Source organism: Aulonocara sp. 'chitande type north' Nkhata Bay, linkage group LG1 (genome assembly GCF_057382095.1).
Source record: "Aulonocara sp. 'chitande type north' Nkhata Bay isolate Kocher_YH1m ecotype deep benthic linkage group LG1, A_spYH_male_GT1.1, whole genome shotgun sequence".
Lineage (NCBI taxonomy): Eukaryota > Metazoa > Chordata > Actinopteri > Cichliformes > Cichlidae > Aulonocara > Aulonocara sp. 'chitande type north' Nkhata Bay.
In genome coordinates, this window is record NC_141344.1 from 9114281 (window position 1) to 9133555 (window position 19275).

The following is a 19275-nucleotide window of genomic DNA, read 5'->3' on the forward strand; positions in this document are numbered from 1 at the left end:
TGCACCTGATTTGGTACAACTCTTATTTAATCTGGAGCCGTGTGAGAGGAAAAGTGTTTATATAAATATAATTGAATTTCGTAAAGAGTTGGTTAGTAGCGCCTCTAGTGGTGATACCTGGGGTTTTATAAGTGCAGCTGAGCGTTGACAGTCACGCACCGTTTGACCATTAGCTACCGACAGCACGCAGCTGCAGGGCACAACCCAGCCCACAGGTAAGTTGGACTAATTAAAGCAGTTACACAACACATGAAGCTATTGTGCTTAAAATAAAAACTAATAGTGACCACTGATAATACATTTTCCACACTGTTTCTGTACTTTGGCAATAGATGTAAATGGTCAAGCTAGGAGATAATTTTTCAGATTGTTCTTGAGCAAAAACTTTACCGTGAACAAGACTTTTTGCTCCTTTTAGTCAGGGGCCAGCGCCATTTTGACGGCGGGAAACACAAGGCCAAGTAATTACTCCTGATGGTCTTACCTTGAAACGGAGTTATTGCAAGTAACCTTCCCTCCAAATACTCCTGCGCAAAATGTCACAGCTAAGGTTTAGGATTTGCGCTAATGTGACTGCATTTATGAAAGAGACCTGGGTTTCCAACACACTAGTGTTGGCCGTGTTCTACCGGAGGTCCACCACACAGCCAAGTGTTCAAATTCACCTGCCATCAAAAAAAGAAAACTGTCATCCCTGTGTCAAACTCGGAGACATGGCGCCATGATGCTGTCTGCAGTTACTCAAAAGACTTGACAGAAACTAAGAGGATGGCTTTCAGGGTCCTTTTATTTTATCTTTATTTATTTATTTTTTCCACCAAAGACAAAACAGTGTAGGAGAACCTACAGACCCGTTAAGGACTTTTATGTCTTATAGGAAGCTTTTACCAGTTGTCCTCTTATTTATTCAAACAGGTATTTGCTGGGAGTGTTATCTTCGTTTTAGCTTATAGGTGCTGTGTGTGTTTAAAAAGAAAAAAGCTTTAAATATGTTGAAAGCCAACATTTGACGTGGACCCCCTTCATTCTTTAACACAGCTTGAACTCTTAGGCAAGCTTTCTTATAATTGAGCCTTCAGGAATAGTTTTCCCAGGCTCCAATCCATGACTGGTGGTGCCCAATTGTGAAGTGGTGTGTGGTTTTTTTTTTGTTTTGTTTTATTTTGTCCCCCCTCTCTCTATCCAGGTATGCCTTGACTACAATGCTAGGGTGTTTGGGATCATTATCATGCTGAAAAAAAGGAAACATTTGCCAATCAGGCTTCCAGATGATATTGTGTTGTGGATCAAACTCTGATGGTACCAGTTTTGGCAAGGTCCCCAACACTGATTTAAATGCAGCCCAAAATCATGTGTGTCCACTGGGTTTTACAGATGGCTGCAGATGCTCACTATACCTCTCCCTTGAGCTGGATAAGCCTAGCTCATTAGAAGGAATAAAGAGGATATGGTTTGTTTTGTGGGAAAAGGCTTTCATCACTCATTGGAGCAGAAACTCTGAGCCACATTCATGAACACATTCATTATTTGTTTTGTGTATTGCTTCTGTCAGCTAAGCAATTGGGATGCGCCACCCCTATCACCATCATGATCGATGCATATTATTGAATGAGACTGGCTATATACATTCCTTTTGTAGTATAAAGTAGCTCACTTACCTTTATCCTGTTTTTGCTTCCAGACTCATCAAAACACATCCTTGATCAAACACCAATCAAATAAGGTAAGGATAAAAAATTTCAGATTAATTTAGTTATAGTCAACATTTGTCATTAGAATGATATTTAATGATATTTAAACATGTTTGCGCAAAATGTTCAGATCATTTTAATTGTATTCAACATTTCTGGGGGAGCACAGCCCAAAGACTAGTATTGGTAAGCAGCTGTTGAAAGGGTTAAATGAGGGGTAGGATAACCTGCCCTATTAAAACACTAATGCTTCCACCATCTTGCATTTCCATTGTCTTTACATGAACAGAAAACTGGAATGAAATTTAATTGTTATAAATTTAATGAGATAATCTTACATGAAATGTTAATTAAGATTAGGCATGGATGTGACACAAAATGAAAGGTGTAGGGGTTTTCTTTTTTCTTTTTTAAAAAGCTTTGTAAGTGACATGCTGCAGACCTAAAATGATTATCAATGTGTTGTCCTGCATTTTACAGGCAAGATGAATTTGGAAGAGTACTTCAAAAGAATTGGTTTCCATGGCTCCTATGATAAACTGGACCTTGCAACACTGAAGCTGATCCACAGGCAGCACATTATGTCCATTCCATTTGAGAACCTCAGCATCCACTGTGGAGAGAAAATAATCATGGACCTTGAGGTTATCTTCAATAAGGTTGTGAGGGGTACCCGTGGAGGTTGGTGCTTTGAGAACAACTACCTGTTTAGCTGGGTGCTGAGACAAATGGGCTATGACACTACAACCTTGGGCTCCAGAGTTTTCGACACGAGCATTAATGACTTTGAATCCCAGGAAGTACATCTCATTAACAAGGTCATCATTGAGGGGAAGGCTTATATAGCAGATGTAAGTTTTGGATTATCTGGCCAAATACGGGAGCCCCTCGAGCTCATCTCTGGAAAGGAACAGCCTCAGGATGGAGGCGTCTTTCGCTTCATATGCAAGGACAATTTGTGGATGCTGGAGAAGACTGGCAGAAGAACGGAGGTTCCTAACCCAGAATTTGCTAAATCAAGTCTGGTCAACCGGAAGGAGACGCGACTGATCCACTGCTTCAGCTTGGAGCCTCGTGAGCCAGATCATTTCTTTCAAGTGAACAATGACCTCCAGACAGACCCCACCTCACTGTTCACCAACAAGTCCATCTGCTCTTTGCAGACGCCCACAGGATTCACAGCGCTGGTTGGCTTGATCTACAGTGAGGTCATATTTAAGCCAGATGAAGGTGTTGATCTCTATAACATGAAAAACATAACAGAAGATGAATTAGAGGCTGTGCTGATGGAGAAGTTCAAAGTGAAGCTGCAGAACAAAATGCAGGCTGTAAACAGAAGAGTAGTCCTTGAATTTTAGAAAATTACTCCTCATACATCCTGCTTGGGAACACTGGCATGAATGAAGCTCCCTGGCTTTCTGTTTATTTGAAAGATTATCAGTGGTGTTGAATGTGTTTTGTATGACTATAAATGATACACTTGCATGGAAATAAAAAAATAAAAAAATAAAAAATAAAGTCAAGGCATCATTTCAGTCTGGTTTTGTTTTTTGTTTTTTTCCTTCTATCTTCCCCTCCATACAGTTCTGCAAGTTCAGAGATGGAAAAAAACATATCAGTGAATTGTCTAGTATTTGATTATTATTATTTTATTTTTGTTTTTAAGGCTTTTAGAACGGTAAAACGTATAAACAGATCAAGGTCAAGATGAACATATTTTCATTTTCCAAATATCACTCAATTGATTTCTAGTCTTAACTAAATAAAATCAATTGAAGTCTGCATTGTCCCTCTGACAGAAAGGTGACCAGTCCAAGGTGTACCCCTGCTTCTCCCATTGTGATGGCTAGAATAGGATTCCAGAACAATGCCATCTCTGTGATCCTGAACTATGTGCGGGTGGATGGATTCAAACAATCATTGGACTATCTCAAATCTGTCTGCTCAAAGATTTCAAACTATTAGATGCTTGCATTTTCTCCCATGTAGTTTTTATGTAATCATATCAAACTACTTTCCATTCGTAAGAGCGCTTTCTAGAACATAGAAACCAGGTTTTCTTGACTGTTACATAAGCGAAACCTGCCGTCCATGCAGTTTGCCTGCAGCAGGCGGGACTTCAACGTTGGCACCGCCCCTTATTTGGGTCACACCCAATCATATTAGCTGCGCACACACTCGATCAGGATTGGTCAGCAGGCCTGTCCTACAGCTGAGGGGAAGGGTGTTGTAGCTGCTTCTCAGACCATAGACAGTGGTTCAGACATGAACTCCTTGGAACAGGCCGAAGGTAATCAACAGTAAAAGCGACTCAAATTAATCAAATGTAAAGTTTCAGCGGGTATAGTCGTTGCAGCCAAAGCCACGGAATGTTTACTGAGCAAACGTCTTAAGATGGGTTGTGAAATTTTGGCGTAATAATGCGTTAGCCGGCTAGTTTTCTTAGCATGCTCGTTAGCCTAACTGACAAAACATTCAGCCACTGATACCCTTCATTATTTACACGCAAACACATGTTTAATTGTTAAATCCCCCCGCTTTTGTAACTGGGATCGTAGAGTCATAGCCAGCAACTTTTTTTTAATTTTTACATATGTAGGGAATATGATCAGCTTGGAAGTGAAAGTGTAGCAAACCTGCAGGGCATTTAAGAGCTTCATTTTAAGTAATGGTGGATTTCTGTCTTCAGTTTACAACTTTGAGTGATGACACCAACTGAGCTATAGGGCTAAGGCTGGCTTTATTTTAAGATTGAATTTCATGACATTCTTTTGGGGAAGAGACTAAAAAAAGCTTTTCTGGGGATACCTGCGTAATCCTTGGTCCAAACACAGCGTCTGCTCATGGTCCTGTTGTTTTGTTGCAGACCTGAAGGCCTTTGAGAGAAGACTGACAGAGTATGTCTCCTGTTTGCAACCTGCCACAGGCAGGTGGAGAAGTAAGTGACAACAGCAGAGAAGTTACAATGGTTGACATCTTTTTGATATTGCAATTAACCTGAAAGAAGTTCATGTTGATCTCAAACTGCAACTATTAGATAAAGCTCTACGGTGAGTTGATTTAAATATCTTGTTCTTATGTTTTCTTTCAGTGATACTGATAGTGGTGTCTGTCTGTACAGCTACTGGAGCTTGGAACTGGTTAATAGACCCAGACACACAGAAAGTAAGTATTTGTCGAGAAAGTCTGACTCGAAGAGAAATCAGAGGTATATATATATCCCTTGTATTGAACAGTATGGCCAACAGGGATAAGTGGTATCATTAGGTAACTTTTGATCCAATAAAAGCAGCCTCATGCATTAATAGATAATTGTTCATGTATTAGTACAGTTTAGGTGAGTTCTAATCAAGGTATAGTGTCTGCACATGCGTTTTAACTATAACTGACCACATTGTCAAATTTTAGGCTAGTCTTATAAGAAGTTTTTCTGTCCCTTAAGCCTCTTTTCTATCTCTGCCTGTCTGAATATCTCCATCAGCTGTAGCATATCTCGAACGTTTAGCTTGTCTCCCTGGATGTGTTCATGGTTTGAGGTCTCCATCTTTCTGAAAAATTTTCATTCCTCATTCTATAGAAGACCAGCCAAATTTGAAGATGGTTTCCAGATTTTTGTATTTATTTATATCTTACAGTGTCTTTGACAGGATTAATGAAGTCATTCAAAATTTTACCTTCATTCTTTTCTAAATCTCCAAGTTAAAGGTCCTTGAAGTGCATATGGGCGTGCTGAAATCTTGTCTTTCTTCATTTGTCTTTCATGCATTTCTGAGCCTCCATAACTTCATAAGTAAAGCCAGTGGCAACATAAAAATTTCAAAATTGAAAGTTACATTTAAAAAGAAATACATTTTTCATCCACCCAGAAGTGTCACTTTTAATTAATAATAATTTGGTATTAATTAATTAATTAATTTCTATGTCATAAAATAGCAGACACAAGCACTGGTGCTAGATGTTGCCATCACATCCTAAAAAAATCATCTGTAAAAGTAAATATTTTCTCACCCAGATTGATGTTGCTTTGTTTCCTTTTGTCATGCAGGTATCTTTCTTTTCATCCCTATGGAATCATCCCTTCTTCACCATCAGCTGCATCACTCTAATAGCTCTCTTCTTCGCTGGAATACACAAACGAGTTGTGGCGCCATCAATGTATCCTTGTTTTTTTCTACTTCAGTAAACACAAATTAGCGACTCATGTACTTGGATCAGGTATCTGTGACAGTTTCCCATCAATTTAATTCAGTTAAGTTCCTATGTTTACTGTACCACACACATCTGCAGTAGTGTACTGGTGGCTACTGTGGAGAAAATTAAACTGACTTCTTACAGTTTACATCTAGCCTGATGTTGCCTTGCAGATAAAATAATTCCCAGGCTGTGGTTTTTCCTAATCTCTTCATCTTGACCTTTGTGATAAGATCATGGGTCCTCAGACAATCTGATTATACTCATATCAGACAGCTGAACAGTGTCATGGTGGATGCTGTCGACATGGGTCTGCCATGGTGAAACTAAGATGGACAACAGAAGCTTGTCTTAGATACTTTTGTATCTTATGTTTTGTGCAGGACATATAAAAAAAGAACGTCTGGAGGGAAAAATCTTACTTTTAGTTTTAAATAAGTATCTTATTAAATGAAATAACTTGAAATGTTTGCCACATTGGCCATCCTGTCAACTCCTATTTTCTCTTCACACTGGAGAGATGATTCAGTCTAGTTCCTGCCTTAGTTCTGCCCATAGTCTATATTTATAAAGCTTTCTTTCCTACTATAAGTAAACAGGCCTCAAACAAGACAACAGCTTGATAAGAAGCAGTGTAGTGGTCAGAGTCCACATGTGGGTTTAACAGCCTGTTGTTGAAGGCTCAAAACCATATCAGGAGATTATGTCATGGAATAGAAAATGCACTGTTAATCAGGATTTGCACTGCACTTGTCAGCTATGTTAATTACTTTATTTGATGTGAATGGACTTTGGTTTCATAAAGGGTGGTTTGGTGTACATTTTGTTGTAGGAGGTTATTAAAGCACTGAAGCGTCTTTCTTTAGTATTTAGAGAATTTGACCAGCTCTTTTGGGTTCCATGCAGATACCTCTAGGTCACTTCATTCACCTTCCTAAACAGCCTGTTTGACTGGAATCCCATCGTCTTTGTCTCAGTAAAGAATTTAGTTTATTGATTTCTCAATAGTTTCCGTTTTTGTACATGGTATCAGCAGATGTCCAAAGCTGATTTTTGTCAGGTTGAGGAACATCACATAGTGGATTTATTCCTATTTCCATTCCTGGTTATTGTCTTTAACCGTTACCCCTGCAGTATTGCTGCTCGCTGCCGCACAGTTTTAGCAGAATACAACATGTCCTGTGATGATGTGAGTCAACATGGTGATTTTTATTTTTTTACCATTTTACTAAAATTTAAGGTTTTATTTTATTTTTAATTTTTTCTTGTCTTTTCGCAGACGGGGAAACTTATTCTGAAACCACGACCAAACATCCAGTGACCACACGCTCCTGGGTTCTGTCAGGTCTCATCTTTGTTGATTGCCTTCTTGTCTTTAATTCCTTTGGATGCTCTTAGATGAAGTATGATGGGAAATGCATTTTCAGCAAAGAAACGAACTGAGAGGCCCTTCTTTTTTTTCTTTTTTTTTTTTAAACAGTGTTGCTGTGTCGTCATCATTGAAGCTGCTGATTTACTCATGTATAACCTTTGACATATTTTACACATTCAGAGTGAGGGTATATTTCTGTTTCTGTTCAGCATGTATTTTATCTAAAATGTTTCTATTTTAAAGGTTATTTGCCTAATAAATAAATTCATAAGACGTGGGAATATCAGGGCTGTCTCTTTATTTCTTGTTGCCTTCTATTCTTCCTATGGAGCTTGTCACATGCGTAGCTTGTGCGCTTTTGCGACAGCGTCGTGCTTTCTCTTAGCAACCAACACTTTACGGCAGGGAACAGTCTTCCACATGGCCTCCAACAAGGCAGAAGCCGGACCGTGTGTTTGATCCGCAACAAACTCAGTGTCAGAGAAAAGAAGAGGGGAGTAAACGCCGCGTTATACGCGCAACTCGCACTTTAATAATCACGTGAAATGGGTAAAAGTAAAACCACTAAGTTTAAACGTCCGCAGTTCAACTCGGTCGGGCTGCCGGTGACTGTGGTGAAGGAAGGAGACGGTGAGGAGGAAGAGCATGGTGATGATAGCTGTCCAGCTGCGGAGTTGCTTGAGAAAGTAGGAATATACACTGCTTCTTCTTACACGAATGTCTCTAACTTTGAGTTTAAGAGCTCCTATTTTTGCAGTTTCTAACATTTTGAATAGCTGGTGTCACGTGCTTTTAAACACGTTTCCTATAGTTGCAGAGTCCCAGCGCTGATGTGCGAGAGTTTGCATGTGCCAGTATTTCTCGGGTGGTGCAGCAGAGTCAGACCATTCCGGGTTTCCTCCAGAGGGATGCTGTTAGGCGCCTGGGTCCCATGTTGCTGGACCGGAGCCTGGCTGTCAGAGAGACTGCCACTGGAGCTCTCAGGTGAGTCTGGGTGTAACAAATAATCTGGGTTCCTGTCACTTGACGAAGACCTGGATCACTGGGGTCATCTAACAAGTAATCAACACGTGTGACCTATTTTTTTTTTTTGCTAGAATAGGCCATTTTAGTGCTGGGGTCATCATAAAACATATTTGAACTTTTCTGTGTTGTCAGTTTGCAGTGATTTGTATGAGCAAGGGCACAAGAGAAGTGGCAGTCTCTGGTGGAGGTATAAGGATAGGGATGGTCGACCAAAACAGAACATCATTGGCGTAGTTAAAGTAGGAGGTGATGAGGCATGAGTGAGGGTGCCAGCTGCAGAGTTTGAGAATAAAGGTTTTAGTATGGACATGTGTTCTTGAAGTGCTGGAAGGCAGACTTAGAGGCAGATTTGATGTTGTTGACCTCCAGAGACCTCCCTCTTCTCGAGCTTTGAATTGGGAACCACAACCAAGAGATCATTTTTATTGTTGTTCAATTTGAAAAAGTTTGCCGACATTCCAATTCTGATGTCTTTTAGGCAGTTTACAAGGCACAGAGGAGGGAAGTGACTGTTATCCTGATGATAACTGTGTATCATCAGCATAGCAGTGGAAGCTCAGCCCATGGTTATGGATGATGTGACAAATTAAAGGGCCCACAACTGGCAAACAGATGATGAGTTGTGGGTGCCCAAGGCTCCATGGGCAGCAAATTGTTGCTAACAGAAGAGCTAATGAAACTTGCTGAAAACCTCAAAGAGCCAGTTCCTGGCATGGGTTGTTGCCAGAGTTGTTTCAGTGGCAGGTGTGAGACCCTCACATTATCATTCTGGCTGTTTAAACCTCCTTTGGTTAACAGTGTAGTTGTATGTAGATACTTTGCGATGGAGTGAGAATCATCAAGAAGAGGCTGTTTATGCTAGCAAGACAATGCTTTTAATATTTTCTTCTCTCGATTACAGCAAGTGAGGACGTTTATTGCTTGACCACATGCCTTAATTTCTCTCCCATTTGTGTGCCCCAGATTACTACTTGACATTAGTAATGTTAGTGCTTTTCCTGCTGTGAAGAAAGTCAGGTGCAGGTAGAGGGAAGTCAGTTGTCAGTCACATGCTTCTGCAGTTTTTAAAAGTGTGTTATTGGATAATAAATAAATAAATAAAATGAGTCACATTGTGCCGTTTCATTTGGCTCCCTTATATATATTTTAGTTACACATACAGCTACACATGCTTTTTGCTTATATGCATAATACATGTATTGTGTGCTAGTTTTTAGTGAGCACTGTTGATACTGCAACAGAAAATGCAGAAAGCTAAGAAATGTGTCTACAAAAGCCCTGGAAAACATTAGAAAATGTAATCGTGGCTCTTTTCTTCCAATCACTTCAGTCAGTGTGGTGTTACAGAACTGAACTTTTCTCGGGCTTCACAGAGAGAGGTGCATATAAGAATACAAATAGCACAGCTCATAGTCCAGTGCGTTTACCTCTGAGTGGGTGGCATTTGTTGACTTCTACACACTATCCAGGGAGCTGCTTTGCCTAAACCCATCTACGCATCCCTTTTCTTAACTGCTTATCCACCTCAGAGTCATGAGTGGACTGGAGCCTATCCCAGGTGTTATGGGGTGAAAGCTGAGATGTAGCCTGAACATGTCAGCAGTCTAATAGGGCTAACACAGACAGACAGACAACCAGTTTAGAAATCACAAGTTAACCTACTGTGGATGTCTTTGGACTGTGGAAAGAAACTGGATTATCCAGAGAGAAGCCACACAGACACAAGGAGAACATCCAAACTTCACACAGAAATCTTCACAGTTGGGCAGAAGAACCAAGGACCTTTCTGCTGTGAGACGACTGCATTAAACCTCACAGAATGTTTCTAGTACTTATCCAGTGCAAAAGTCTTGAGCCACCCCTTATTTCTTTAAATTTTTCTTACAAGGTGACAGCCTTGCTTGCCATTTTGTTTAAAGTGGGCTTGATCAATAGTTTTCCAGGCTTTTTTTAAAATAGTGTTTTTGCACCAACAAGTTCATTCCCAAATAGCTATTTAAAAAGAAGTGTGAGGATGACAGAAGAAGTGTAAGGCTTACAGCAAATGAAACGGTATCAGAAAGTGATGTCCTTAAGAAATAAAACAAATCCAGTACAGATGTGAGAAGTACATCTGGCCTTTTAGTTAATCAATTTCCTGTTCACTAAGGTCTCATAAGAAATGGTCTCAGTTTAGGTTTGGCTGGCAAGAAGACATTCTTAAGGGAGAAAAGGCTAAGACATGCCAAATCACACAAGAACTGGAATGAAAATAAGTGGCAACAGGTCTAATAGATATAGATGGATATATAAATTTGAATGTTTTTGTTTCAAATTGTCAATATGTACAGGGAGGGAGGTACAGCAGTGAGTGTCTACAGCCATCTGTAAAATATGGTCCTGGCTGTGAAATTACAAATGCAGAAAAGTATTGTATCCCTTTGCAACACCATCTGATAAGGCACTGATTGGCAAAAAAAGAAAAGACTTTTGCACAGTATTGTACATTGTGCGTAATACCATGCTGTGCATGATGAGTACAGTACTGTGTGTCATATTGATATTAACCTCTAGTCTGATTTGAGGCCTTTCAGTAAACCCTAAATAGCATTTTGTCTCCTCGAAATCAAAACAAAACCATTGCTCACAGTGGATCTCCCGGCTCCCCCCCACCCCTCTGCTTTCCTCTCCCACACACACACACAATTACAAACAGCATCTCTGACCGCGAGTCTCCTCTGAGTGACTGATGACTGTGCGTCTGTGTGTGTCTTCCCTTGACAGGAATCTGAGTGCATGTGGAGGTCAGGAGGTGTGTGAGGACATGGTGAAGCACGACATCATGACTCCTTTGACAGCACTGCTTAGAGAGGTGAGACTCCATCGCTGCTTTTCGCTCACCGCATCACTTCAGTTGCTCCCCATCAGCAGCTGTTACAGCAACATCAAGCTATAATATCCTCAGCAATTAGTTTGTATCTCAGAGCAAATATAGTTGTGGTTATATATAAGTGGACACTGAATCAAATGGCATCAAATCCAAGCTCAGTGTTGGCCTTTGTGTAACTTAAATTAGCCATAAAAAGTTTCTCAAATTTTTGAGGGTCAGAAATGATCTAAATATGTTCAGATGAATGATTGGAAAATTGAGACCTGTTTTACTTGTTCTGTTCACATTTGCAACACATTTGCTTTCCAGTGCTGTGCTGGCTTTGAAAGTGCCATTGTGTCGATGAAAGACCAAAGTAATGCAGTGGAGGATGTAGCCAATGAAGCTGTACACTTGCTGTGGAATCTGTGGTAAGTTGACCTTATTTGTTTTCATAGAAGGCTTTTTAAAAAATTATTATTGGCTCAGAAAGGTCAGTTTGGCCACATACATAATCAGCCAGGTCTTGCTATGGGTCTGACTGTAAAATCTTTGGGGACATGCCAAAACATCATCCATTCACCTGTCCTTTGCTGTTGGTTAATGATCAGCTCATGAGGGTATTCTATGTCTAGTAACTACATAAAAGTAAAAGAAATCCAGAAAACCCCATATATTTGTGAGTTTATTCCTTGAATTTAGTTTTCTGACATCGTCTCTGATAAATCACTCTTATTGACCTAGGCATGCTTTGTATTATTTGTTTGTCTTTCAGTGAAAGCAGCAGCCAGGCGTTGTCTGTGTTTAACAAATCCGGTCTCTTGGATGTGGTTGTTCAGTGCCTGGAGAAACACCCACACAACCTGGAACTAGCCATATCTGCTGGTATGTCTAAAGCATTTATTCTTATTTGCTATTTAACATTGAGATTTTATTAAATAAAGGTGTACATTTTGTAGGTGTTCTCTAACCATCTTCATTTATTAGGCGACACACCTCTAACAAGTACTGACAGGATGCTTAACACATCTGTGCTATTAATATGGTTCTAACCAGAGGTGTGGACTCGAGTCACATGACTTGGACTCGAGTCAGACTCGAGTCATTAATTTTATGACTTTAGACTTGACTTGAAAAAATGTTCTAAGACTTGTGACTTGACTTGGACTTTTACACCAATGACTTGGGACTTGAATTGGACTTGAACCGGTTTACTTGAAAAGACTTGATATTTTACCCCAAATATAAAATTTAACATGCATATTATATAGAGATTGAAAATGTGACGTCATTCACGGGTAGAACCGCAAAGGATTCTGGGAACTCGTGGCAAGCGGTACTAGCGCACGCAGGCTTTCAATTAAAATCAGTTATACAGCGATAAAAAGAAACACAAAAATGTCAAGAAGCCGTTGTATAATTAACTGCAATAGCCGGTCGCATGACAGCCACGGGAAGCCGACGGGTAAAGAGATCGGTTGTTATCGGATTACGTCATTGAGGAGAAATTGTTCGAGCCATGTTTCCGAAGTAACAAAGACGCGACGGATGGCCTGGATTGCAGCCATTCAAAGATCAAATATAACGTCCCAGAACACTCCAGCTCACAGGTTAGTCTGCTCCAAGCATTTACACGAAGGTCAGTGTTTTTTAGTAGTTAATACGTCATTTTTCTTAACATAATTGGTGATATAGGTTACAAGCAAGTCTGGCGCTGAACAGAAATTGTCGCGCTATGCTCCTTTGTTTATTGTGCATAAATAGTGAATTGTCCTGACACAATATTGCGTTTCGCTTCTGTTATTATGGTACACTGACAAAAACATATACTTTTATTCACAGGATAAAACAGGTTTTTTGTATCACTAATTGCCCAGTACGATTACAGCATACTGTATTATTGTCACTGCTACATTTCTGTGACGCTACCAGAAATTATTTCCACTACTAATTAATTACCGTTGAGCTCAAAGGTCCTATTAATAAACGGTTAAGGAATGTGTATTTATGACGACAATTTGTGAGACTGGTAAACTTATGATACGTACGATGGTCTTTCGTTCTACACGGTGCAGTTCAAGGTCCTGCACCCATCCGTCAGTAAACTGTACCTGGGCTTGTTGCAGTGACCTGAAGTTACTAAACTTCATGAGTGTATGCACTCACTCCAAGAACCGTATGATTATAAATATGCATATAAATATGCTACGATGAGATAGCTGACTTCATCTAACTAGCAAATGTTTTCCAGGCTACGTTGGTGATGCAGTTTTTTTTTTAAATGATATATTTTTTTAAAATATCATTTATTTATGTATGATATTTTTGTCATGCGATTTTAAAGCCGGTCCTACAACCGCATCCAAGAATAACATGCAGCTTATCTCAGAACTGCCGGTGAAAATTATTCTTGGAGCTAGGTTTAATTGAGCTGCATTTTAAAGAGGTGCAATTTCACAATTTGTGTATATTTTCTAAGTTCACTATTTTGTCATGTGTTGAGAAAAACAGATTTTAAAATTACATGGTCTAATATTTACATTTAGCATATAACTGCAGCATGCTTTTTTTCGTTTTTTTTTAACGACTCGAAAGGACTTGAAATTCAAAGTTTCAGACTTGTGACTTGACTCGGACTTTTACACCAGTGACTTGAGACTCGACTCTGACTTGCCTGACATTACTTGAGACTTGACTTGAGACTTGAGGATAAAAACTTGAGACTTACTTGAGACTTGCAAAACAATGACTTGGTCCCACCTCTGGTTCTAACACCAGCAAGGAACTCCAAGAACAAAGCTAGCTTGTAGCTTTTGTGCCCAGTTTCAGCTTTTAAACACACTCTCCTCTGTGTGTTCCCCAGCTCACTGTTTGCACACTGTGACTGAGGATAACCCAGAGCTGCTTTGTAGCATGAACACTGCTGTGCTCGGAGCCCTGGAGAATGTGCTGCTGTCATCTCAACCAGGCGTGACACAAACTCTCCTCAGGACACTGGCTGCAGGTACAATTTGTCCCTTTTCATGTCTTTTTTTGTTGTTGTTCTAAACTTAACCACAATTAGACAAATTGACCAGCACAGGAGTCTGTAAATTGTAATGTGTCATACCCCTTCCTGAGCCTGAACTCTGTCTGATGTGTTGCTCAGGTACGCTGTGGAACATGAAGAGTAGTCTGCCTGCTGCTCGTCAGGCCGAGACCGTCAACGCTGTGGTAGCTACCTTATCACAATGCCTGGATTTGGATGCAGGTATGCTAATACCTGAACTTAGACAAGCAGAGGAGCTTCGCCACAGAAACGCCCCAGCTGTGTCAGACATAGAGGGCCAAGCTCCAGAAGAGCTCGCTGAGGAGGAGATGATTGAAGAGGAGGAAGCACCTAAACAGAAGAGGAATGGAAAAGCTGCAAAAGTTGATAATGACTTCTCTGACCTCTTGCCTGTACGTATTAACTCTTGCAATCTCTTAGGCCCATTTAGAGTTAAGAAAACCAAAGCAAGGACAGTTACAGTTGAGGAATTGGCTGTTTCATACCTCTAAACTGTCTGATCCGTTATATATGCATTGAATTAATTATGCTCTGCTTAGTATTAAAATTCTGTACTTTCAGCCTGTGGGCCTCTGGGCATAGAGGTTGAAATCAGTAAACCCTTATGTATTGCCATTTGCATTCTTCCACTCGTATGTAAAATAGTCTGAGATATTGACCAGTATTATTTTATTATATGCACATTGTCTTCTAATTTATTCATCAGCACAGAGCATACGCTCTGTTTTGCACGAGAGCGTGGACAAGTGTTTTCAACTGTAAAAATGCAAATGTTTGCAATTATGCTGAACAAAAAGTATATTCTACCTGAAGCAAAGCTTTTTAAAACTCAAAATTCCAATGTAAGCATCCACTGCAAAAATAAAGTATCATTTTGATTAAGGTTTAATTATAACATGGTGTACATTATGCTGTAATGATCCCTTAAAGTAAAACCATTGGTGGCTGCCTATTGGCTCATTCAGTACTTGACAGAGGGCATTTGGGGTAGAAGAGTTTATGGCTCTTATTATGCATTTTTCACTGGAAGAAAACTGACTTACTTTCATTTGGCTTTTTTTAGACCAATTTTAAGTGATTAGGGTTGGGGTTCTAATGACTCATAAGTCAAAGTTTAGGGCCATTTCTCAGGTGTTTTAAAGGGTTAATCTCAATTTGGTTTCAAGTTTTTTGTTGTTAGGGTTTCTTTGTTTTGTTTTTGAGGTGCACATTAATGCCTGGTGAAAAGGTGGTGTGTGAGTCACGCTGAAATGTGAGCCAGAGCGACAGGGCAGACAAACTGTCGGGTTTAGGGGGGAGCAGATTAGGGACACCCAACAAGGTTCAGCTGAGGACCAACTTGTGGCTTCCACCAAGTTGACAGTCCCCAGACCTGACTCCGGCGAGACAGAGCTGTCCCTCTAAGCTCAGTCAGAGCCGAGGCCCTAGGATTGTGGGTGACATTCATGGTGACGTACCAGAATACCCTCTAATATTGCGGGTTGTTTGGGTTGTTCTAGTGTACTAGTATAAAGATTCATCTGGGGTAAACCATTTATTTATCATGCAAACACAGTTTTACACTTATTCCTTCAGGAGCAACACCCTTGAACTGGGTTTTAATGCTCACTGCACCGCAAGAAGGACATAGTGGAATGCATCTGTAGAATTATTTTTCTTTGTGGCAGTCAGCTGAACCCAGACTGGGTGATAAGAGTGCTAAAAGGCATTGTTTTAGTAGAATGTTGACTCACATGGCTGATTGTTTTTGTCCAGAGGGGGAAGGAGGAGCTGAGGGAGGCAACGGCCTTGCTGACAGCCCAGCAAACGTCCTTGGAGATCATCGTCAACATGTGCTGCTCTGACGGTGAGTGGTGTGGCCACGGACAGCCATGCTGACCCCAGGCACTTTTCATCAAATAGATTTCCTATGACACAGTCACCAACTATGTGTTTGTCTATCGGAGAAACTGTTATAGCAAGAAATGCACACAAAGGTCTCATTTGAGAACATTAAAAAAAAAAAAATCTTCATTGTTAATTTCTCTAATTAACTCTCTGTGTGTGCACATGTTCAGACCCTTCTGATGACGAGTGGGAGGAGGAATCAAGCAGTGATGAAAGTGACATGGGTCCCGATGGTCTTTGTGATGGAGTGTCCAATCTGATGTCTCCATTGTGCTTGTCAGCTGAAGTTCATGGGGCTTTGATCAACCACAGCATACCACAAAAGGCAAATGACAGTCTGATTCTTCAGTCACATCTCAGCCAGTTCATCATCAAAGCTTTGACGCGCTTGTGAATGTTGTTAAGCTGTCATTTTAGCTTGCATTGCTGTAAATACAAATTTCAGATTAGATGGATTATGTGGTGAACCTCACCCATCTTCTCCCCCAGGCTGAATGGATTGCGTTGTTTGTGCAGTTTCATAGAGAACTCACTTTCACATACAGTTTATATGCACCTACGCAGCCACTCCCAAATGTAAAAGGGCTGCCATAATATTCCATATTTTCCTGTTTTTAAGGTTCTGAAGAAAACAGAGTTCCCTAAAAAGGAAACTGTGAATTTGTGCCATCAAAATCCCTCCTGGAGAGGCCTGATAAAAAAGTAATCCTCCTCTCTTCTTCCATTGAACTTCACTGTCTGAGTTTAACTATCTTTATTCTTTCTCATTTATAAATAATTTTTTTTTTTTTAAAGTCTCTAAATTTTTAAATAAAAAGTCTCACCTTCTTTTTAGGATGGAGCGCGTTCAATCCCGGGCACTGACTTGCCTCCACAGTATCCTCTCCACCATGGATGCAGAGTCTTTGGGTGGTGCAACAGCCCTGCAGGAAGCAGCACAGCATCTCTCCTCTATGGTCTTTGGTGCTCCAGGTCTCACATTAATAAAACTTCTTCTGCAGTATTATAGTACCATTTGTTATTTTTCTATTTAAAGAAGGCAAAAAAGTGAGTATGCATTTGTGAGAAAGGAAACTACAAATCGAAACTATGTTTCTTTCAGAGATTCCCAAAGACGAGGAGTTTCTAGAGGCTGTCATCAGCGCCATGCGATCTCTTTTACAGATGATTGCCTCCAAAAATATCCCACAGGTAGATAAGACGCCACTATTTAAATAAACAGCTAAATCAGTTTTGGTGATTACAAAAAGAGGTCAAAGTCTGTGCAGCCGAGGTCGAGGTATCCCGACTTTTAGCTGCTAGCTGAGGGTAAATGATAAAAATGCTTGATTCTACATTTCCCTGTGCCTAATTATATAGTCTTTGTTATCATGGCTGCAGAACACATGACAGGAGTGTACAGGTTGAATAATACTCCATATGTTAGTTCCGTCTTTGGTAACTGCATAAAAACAGACCTGAATGTAAAATTTCCGCCTTGAACTGAACTTTAAAATCCACTGCCACTTCACACTTGCTTCTGTTGACAGTTTTTGTTCCTGACAGCTCAGTATCTATGTGTTTGGCTTTTGTTTTTGCTAGTGTATGACCCCCCAGCAGCTGATGAGCTTGAGCGAAACGGCCACCCGCTGTGATGTTGTCAGCGTGAGGGTCAACGCCGTCGCCATTCTTGGCATCACTGGCAGCACATTAGCCAAAGAGAAGGGCACTGCAGAAACCCTGCAGGTATCTCTTTCTCTCATTTATTCTTTTGGAAAAGTTGTTCTTCCTCTAAGAACCTCTTCTTCCACAGATGATCGGAAATGCGTTGCTTCAAGTTGCCACAAAGGATCCTGAACTCGTTGTAAATGGAGAAGCCCTTGATGCTTTGTTTGATGTGTTTGCGGATGGAGAGGAGGCAGAGACAGCTGCAAAAAACATCAGTCTGCTGCCTGCACTGAAGGCACTACAGCCTGTCTTCAAGACCAAGGTACCAAAGATAAATTCATCTTTACTGATCTGTGTGCTTGATAATTTCTCAATATTTTTTCAGCTATGCTTTTTTTTTTCTCCCCTGGAAATATACGAAGCACCTTTTTTTTTTCTTATCTCGCCACTGCATTGTGTGAATTCTCCTTTGAATAACAATTCTTTTTTTTTTCCACTACCAGATTCGTAAAGAAGGAAAAGGCAAATACAGCCCTCAGCAGCTGTGTGTGCTGGATAACATCAGAGTGAACCTGAGAAGATTTATTGGTTATCTGGAGAAGGTGTTGAAAAAATGAGGACTATAAAAGCCTGTTTGATTTGGACAAATATGCTAGCAGGAGCATAGAACGAGACAGAATATGGTTGTGAAACCAACAAGTATTTATGTTTATATTCTTTAAATGATGGTTTACTGTTTGTTGTGCAGAGCGAAGGGAATGTAATAACCGTTATTGTATGCTGGAGTTGGCAGGTTTTTTCCCCACCTAAATTAAACTTTAAACAATTTTGAGACTGTGTTTGTATTTTCATGTCTGATTGAAACATTTTTGAAAGATCAGGTGTGGGATCTGACACCAACTTTTCTTATGGGCATCCTTCTTTGAATCCAGCGGGCTTGACGTTGGTGTTTGCAGTACTTCCACAAGAATGCTGATCTATTCAAAGTATCTGTATAATTATGAGGGGGATTATATTGATGGCATTTATTGTACTTTGCATTGTACTTTGGAATTCTTAGTTGTTGTTTTTTCCAATGAAGACACTGGTCTGCATACACATTTTTTCAGTAATTGAAGGAGATTGATGGTAAATTTTGTAGATTTTGTTTAATCTGTCAGTAAAATTATACATAGATCTGAACTGTCTAAATCCCAGAATTCCCTGTTTTGGTCATAATTTGGATATCATCATACGTGACTGACAAAAATTCACGTAAAGCTTGTTAGCTATTCTTGCAGTGGTTTCTTAGACTTTTTCAACAAAATATCCATAAACTTGCTTATTTCAGTAAAAATGAAATTAATGTGTGAATATGTCATCAGGCTGTGAAGGAATACCGGTACCCTTTTTGAAATAAACCCTGATTTTTTTTTTTTTTTTCTTCAATGTTCTTCTTTTGCATTATGTGAACCATTTCAGGAATCTTTCCATGACTTTCCAAATACAAACTGGTAGAAACACTGAGATAATATATCTCAATCTCAATTAATTTGTCTTCATAAGGTGTTGGACTGCTTCAATA

General features: G+C 40.0%; 3 protein-coding genes across 3 annotated transcripts; all 3 read left to right on the forward strand.

Moving 5' to 3' along the window:
* Window positions 1-81: 81 nt before the first annotated feature.
* LOC147338664 (arylamine N-acetyltransferase, pineal gland isozyme NAT-10-like) lies at window positions 82-3205 on the forward strand. The gene is made up of 3 exons (XM_086260672.1): window positions 82-215; window positions 1682-1723; window positions 2172-3205. The coding sequence occupies exon 3, from the start codon at window positions 2177-2179 to the stop codon at window positions 3047-3049; it is 873 nt and encodes a 290-aa protein (XP_086116798.1). The 5' UTR covers window positions 82-215; window positions 1682-1723; window positions 2172-2176; the 3' UTR covers window positions 3050-3205.
* Window positions 3206-3858: 653 nt separating this feature from the next.
* cnep1r1 (CTD nuclear envelope phosphatase 1 regulatory subunit 1) lies at window positions 3859-7527 on the forward strand. The gene is made up of 6 exons (XM_086260927.1): window positions 3859-3981; window positions 4558-4629; window positions 4783-4856; window positions 5737-5846; window positions 7017-7071; window positions 7162-7527. Exons 1-6 carry the CDS (start codon window positions 3957-3959, stop codon window positions 7201-7203), a joined length of 378 nt encoding a protein of 125 aa, XP_086117053.1. The 5' UTR covers window positions 3859-3956; the 3' UTR covers window positions 7204-7527.
* A 125-nt stretch (window positions 7528-7652) lies between these two features.
* heatr3 (HEAT repeat containing 3) lies at window positions 7653-18543 on the forward strand. Its single transcript, XM_086260804.1, has 15 exons — window positions 7653-7940; window positions 8066-8238; window positions 11044-11131; window positions 11459-11559; window positions 11904-12013; window positions 13992-14132; window positions 14277-14569; window positions 15933-16023; window positions 16235-16389; window positions 16684-16766; window positions 16900-17036; window positions 17167-17255; window positions 17646-17789; window positions 17857-18033; window positions 18215-18543. The coding sequence occupies exons 1-15, from the start codon at window positions 7800-7802 to the stop codon at window positions 18326-18328; spliced, it is 2037 nt and encodes a 678-aa protein (XP_086116930.1). The 5' UTR covers window positions 7653-7799; the 3' UTR covers window positions 18329-18543.
* The last annotated feature ends 732 nt before the right edge of the window (window positions 18544-19275 follow it).

What these genes read in the sequence shown, in the direction of transcription:
- cnep1r1 (XM_086260927.1), top strand. Translation starts at nt 3,957, where the DNA reads ATGAACTCCTTGGAACAGGCCGAAG. An exon ending in TGCCACAGGCAGGTGGAGAA is followed by an intron (nt 4,630 to 4,782) that starts GTAAGTGACAAC and finishes GTTTTCTTTCAG; the next exon opens with TGATACTGATAGTGGTGTCT. An exon ending in CGAGTTGTGGCGCCATCAAT is followed by an intron (nt 5,847 to 7,016) that starts GTATCCTTGTTT and finishes TTACCCCTGCAG; the next exon opens with TATTGCTGCTCGCTGCCGCA.
- LOC147338664 (XM_086260672.1), top strand. Translation starts at nt 2,177, where the DNA reads ATGAATTTGGAAGAGTACTTCAAAAGAATTGGTTTCCATGGCTCCTAT.
- heatr3 (XM_086260804.1), top strand. Translation starts at nt 7,800, where the DNA reads ATGGGTAAAAGTAAAACCACTAAGTTTAAACGTCCGCAGTTCAACTCG. An exon ending in CAACATGTGCTGCTCTGACG is followed by an intron (nt 16,024 to 16,234) that starts GTGAGTGGTGTG and finishes GCACATGTTCAG; the next exon opens with ACCCTTCTGATGACGAGTGG. An exon ending in TGGAGAGGCCTGATAAAAAA is followed by an intron (nt 16,767 to 16,899) that starts GTAATCCTCCTC and finishes CCTTCTTTTTAG; the next exon opens with GATGGAGCGCGTTCAATCCC.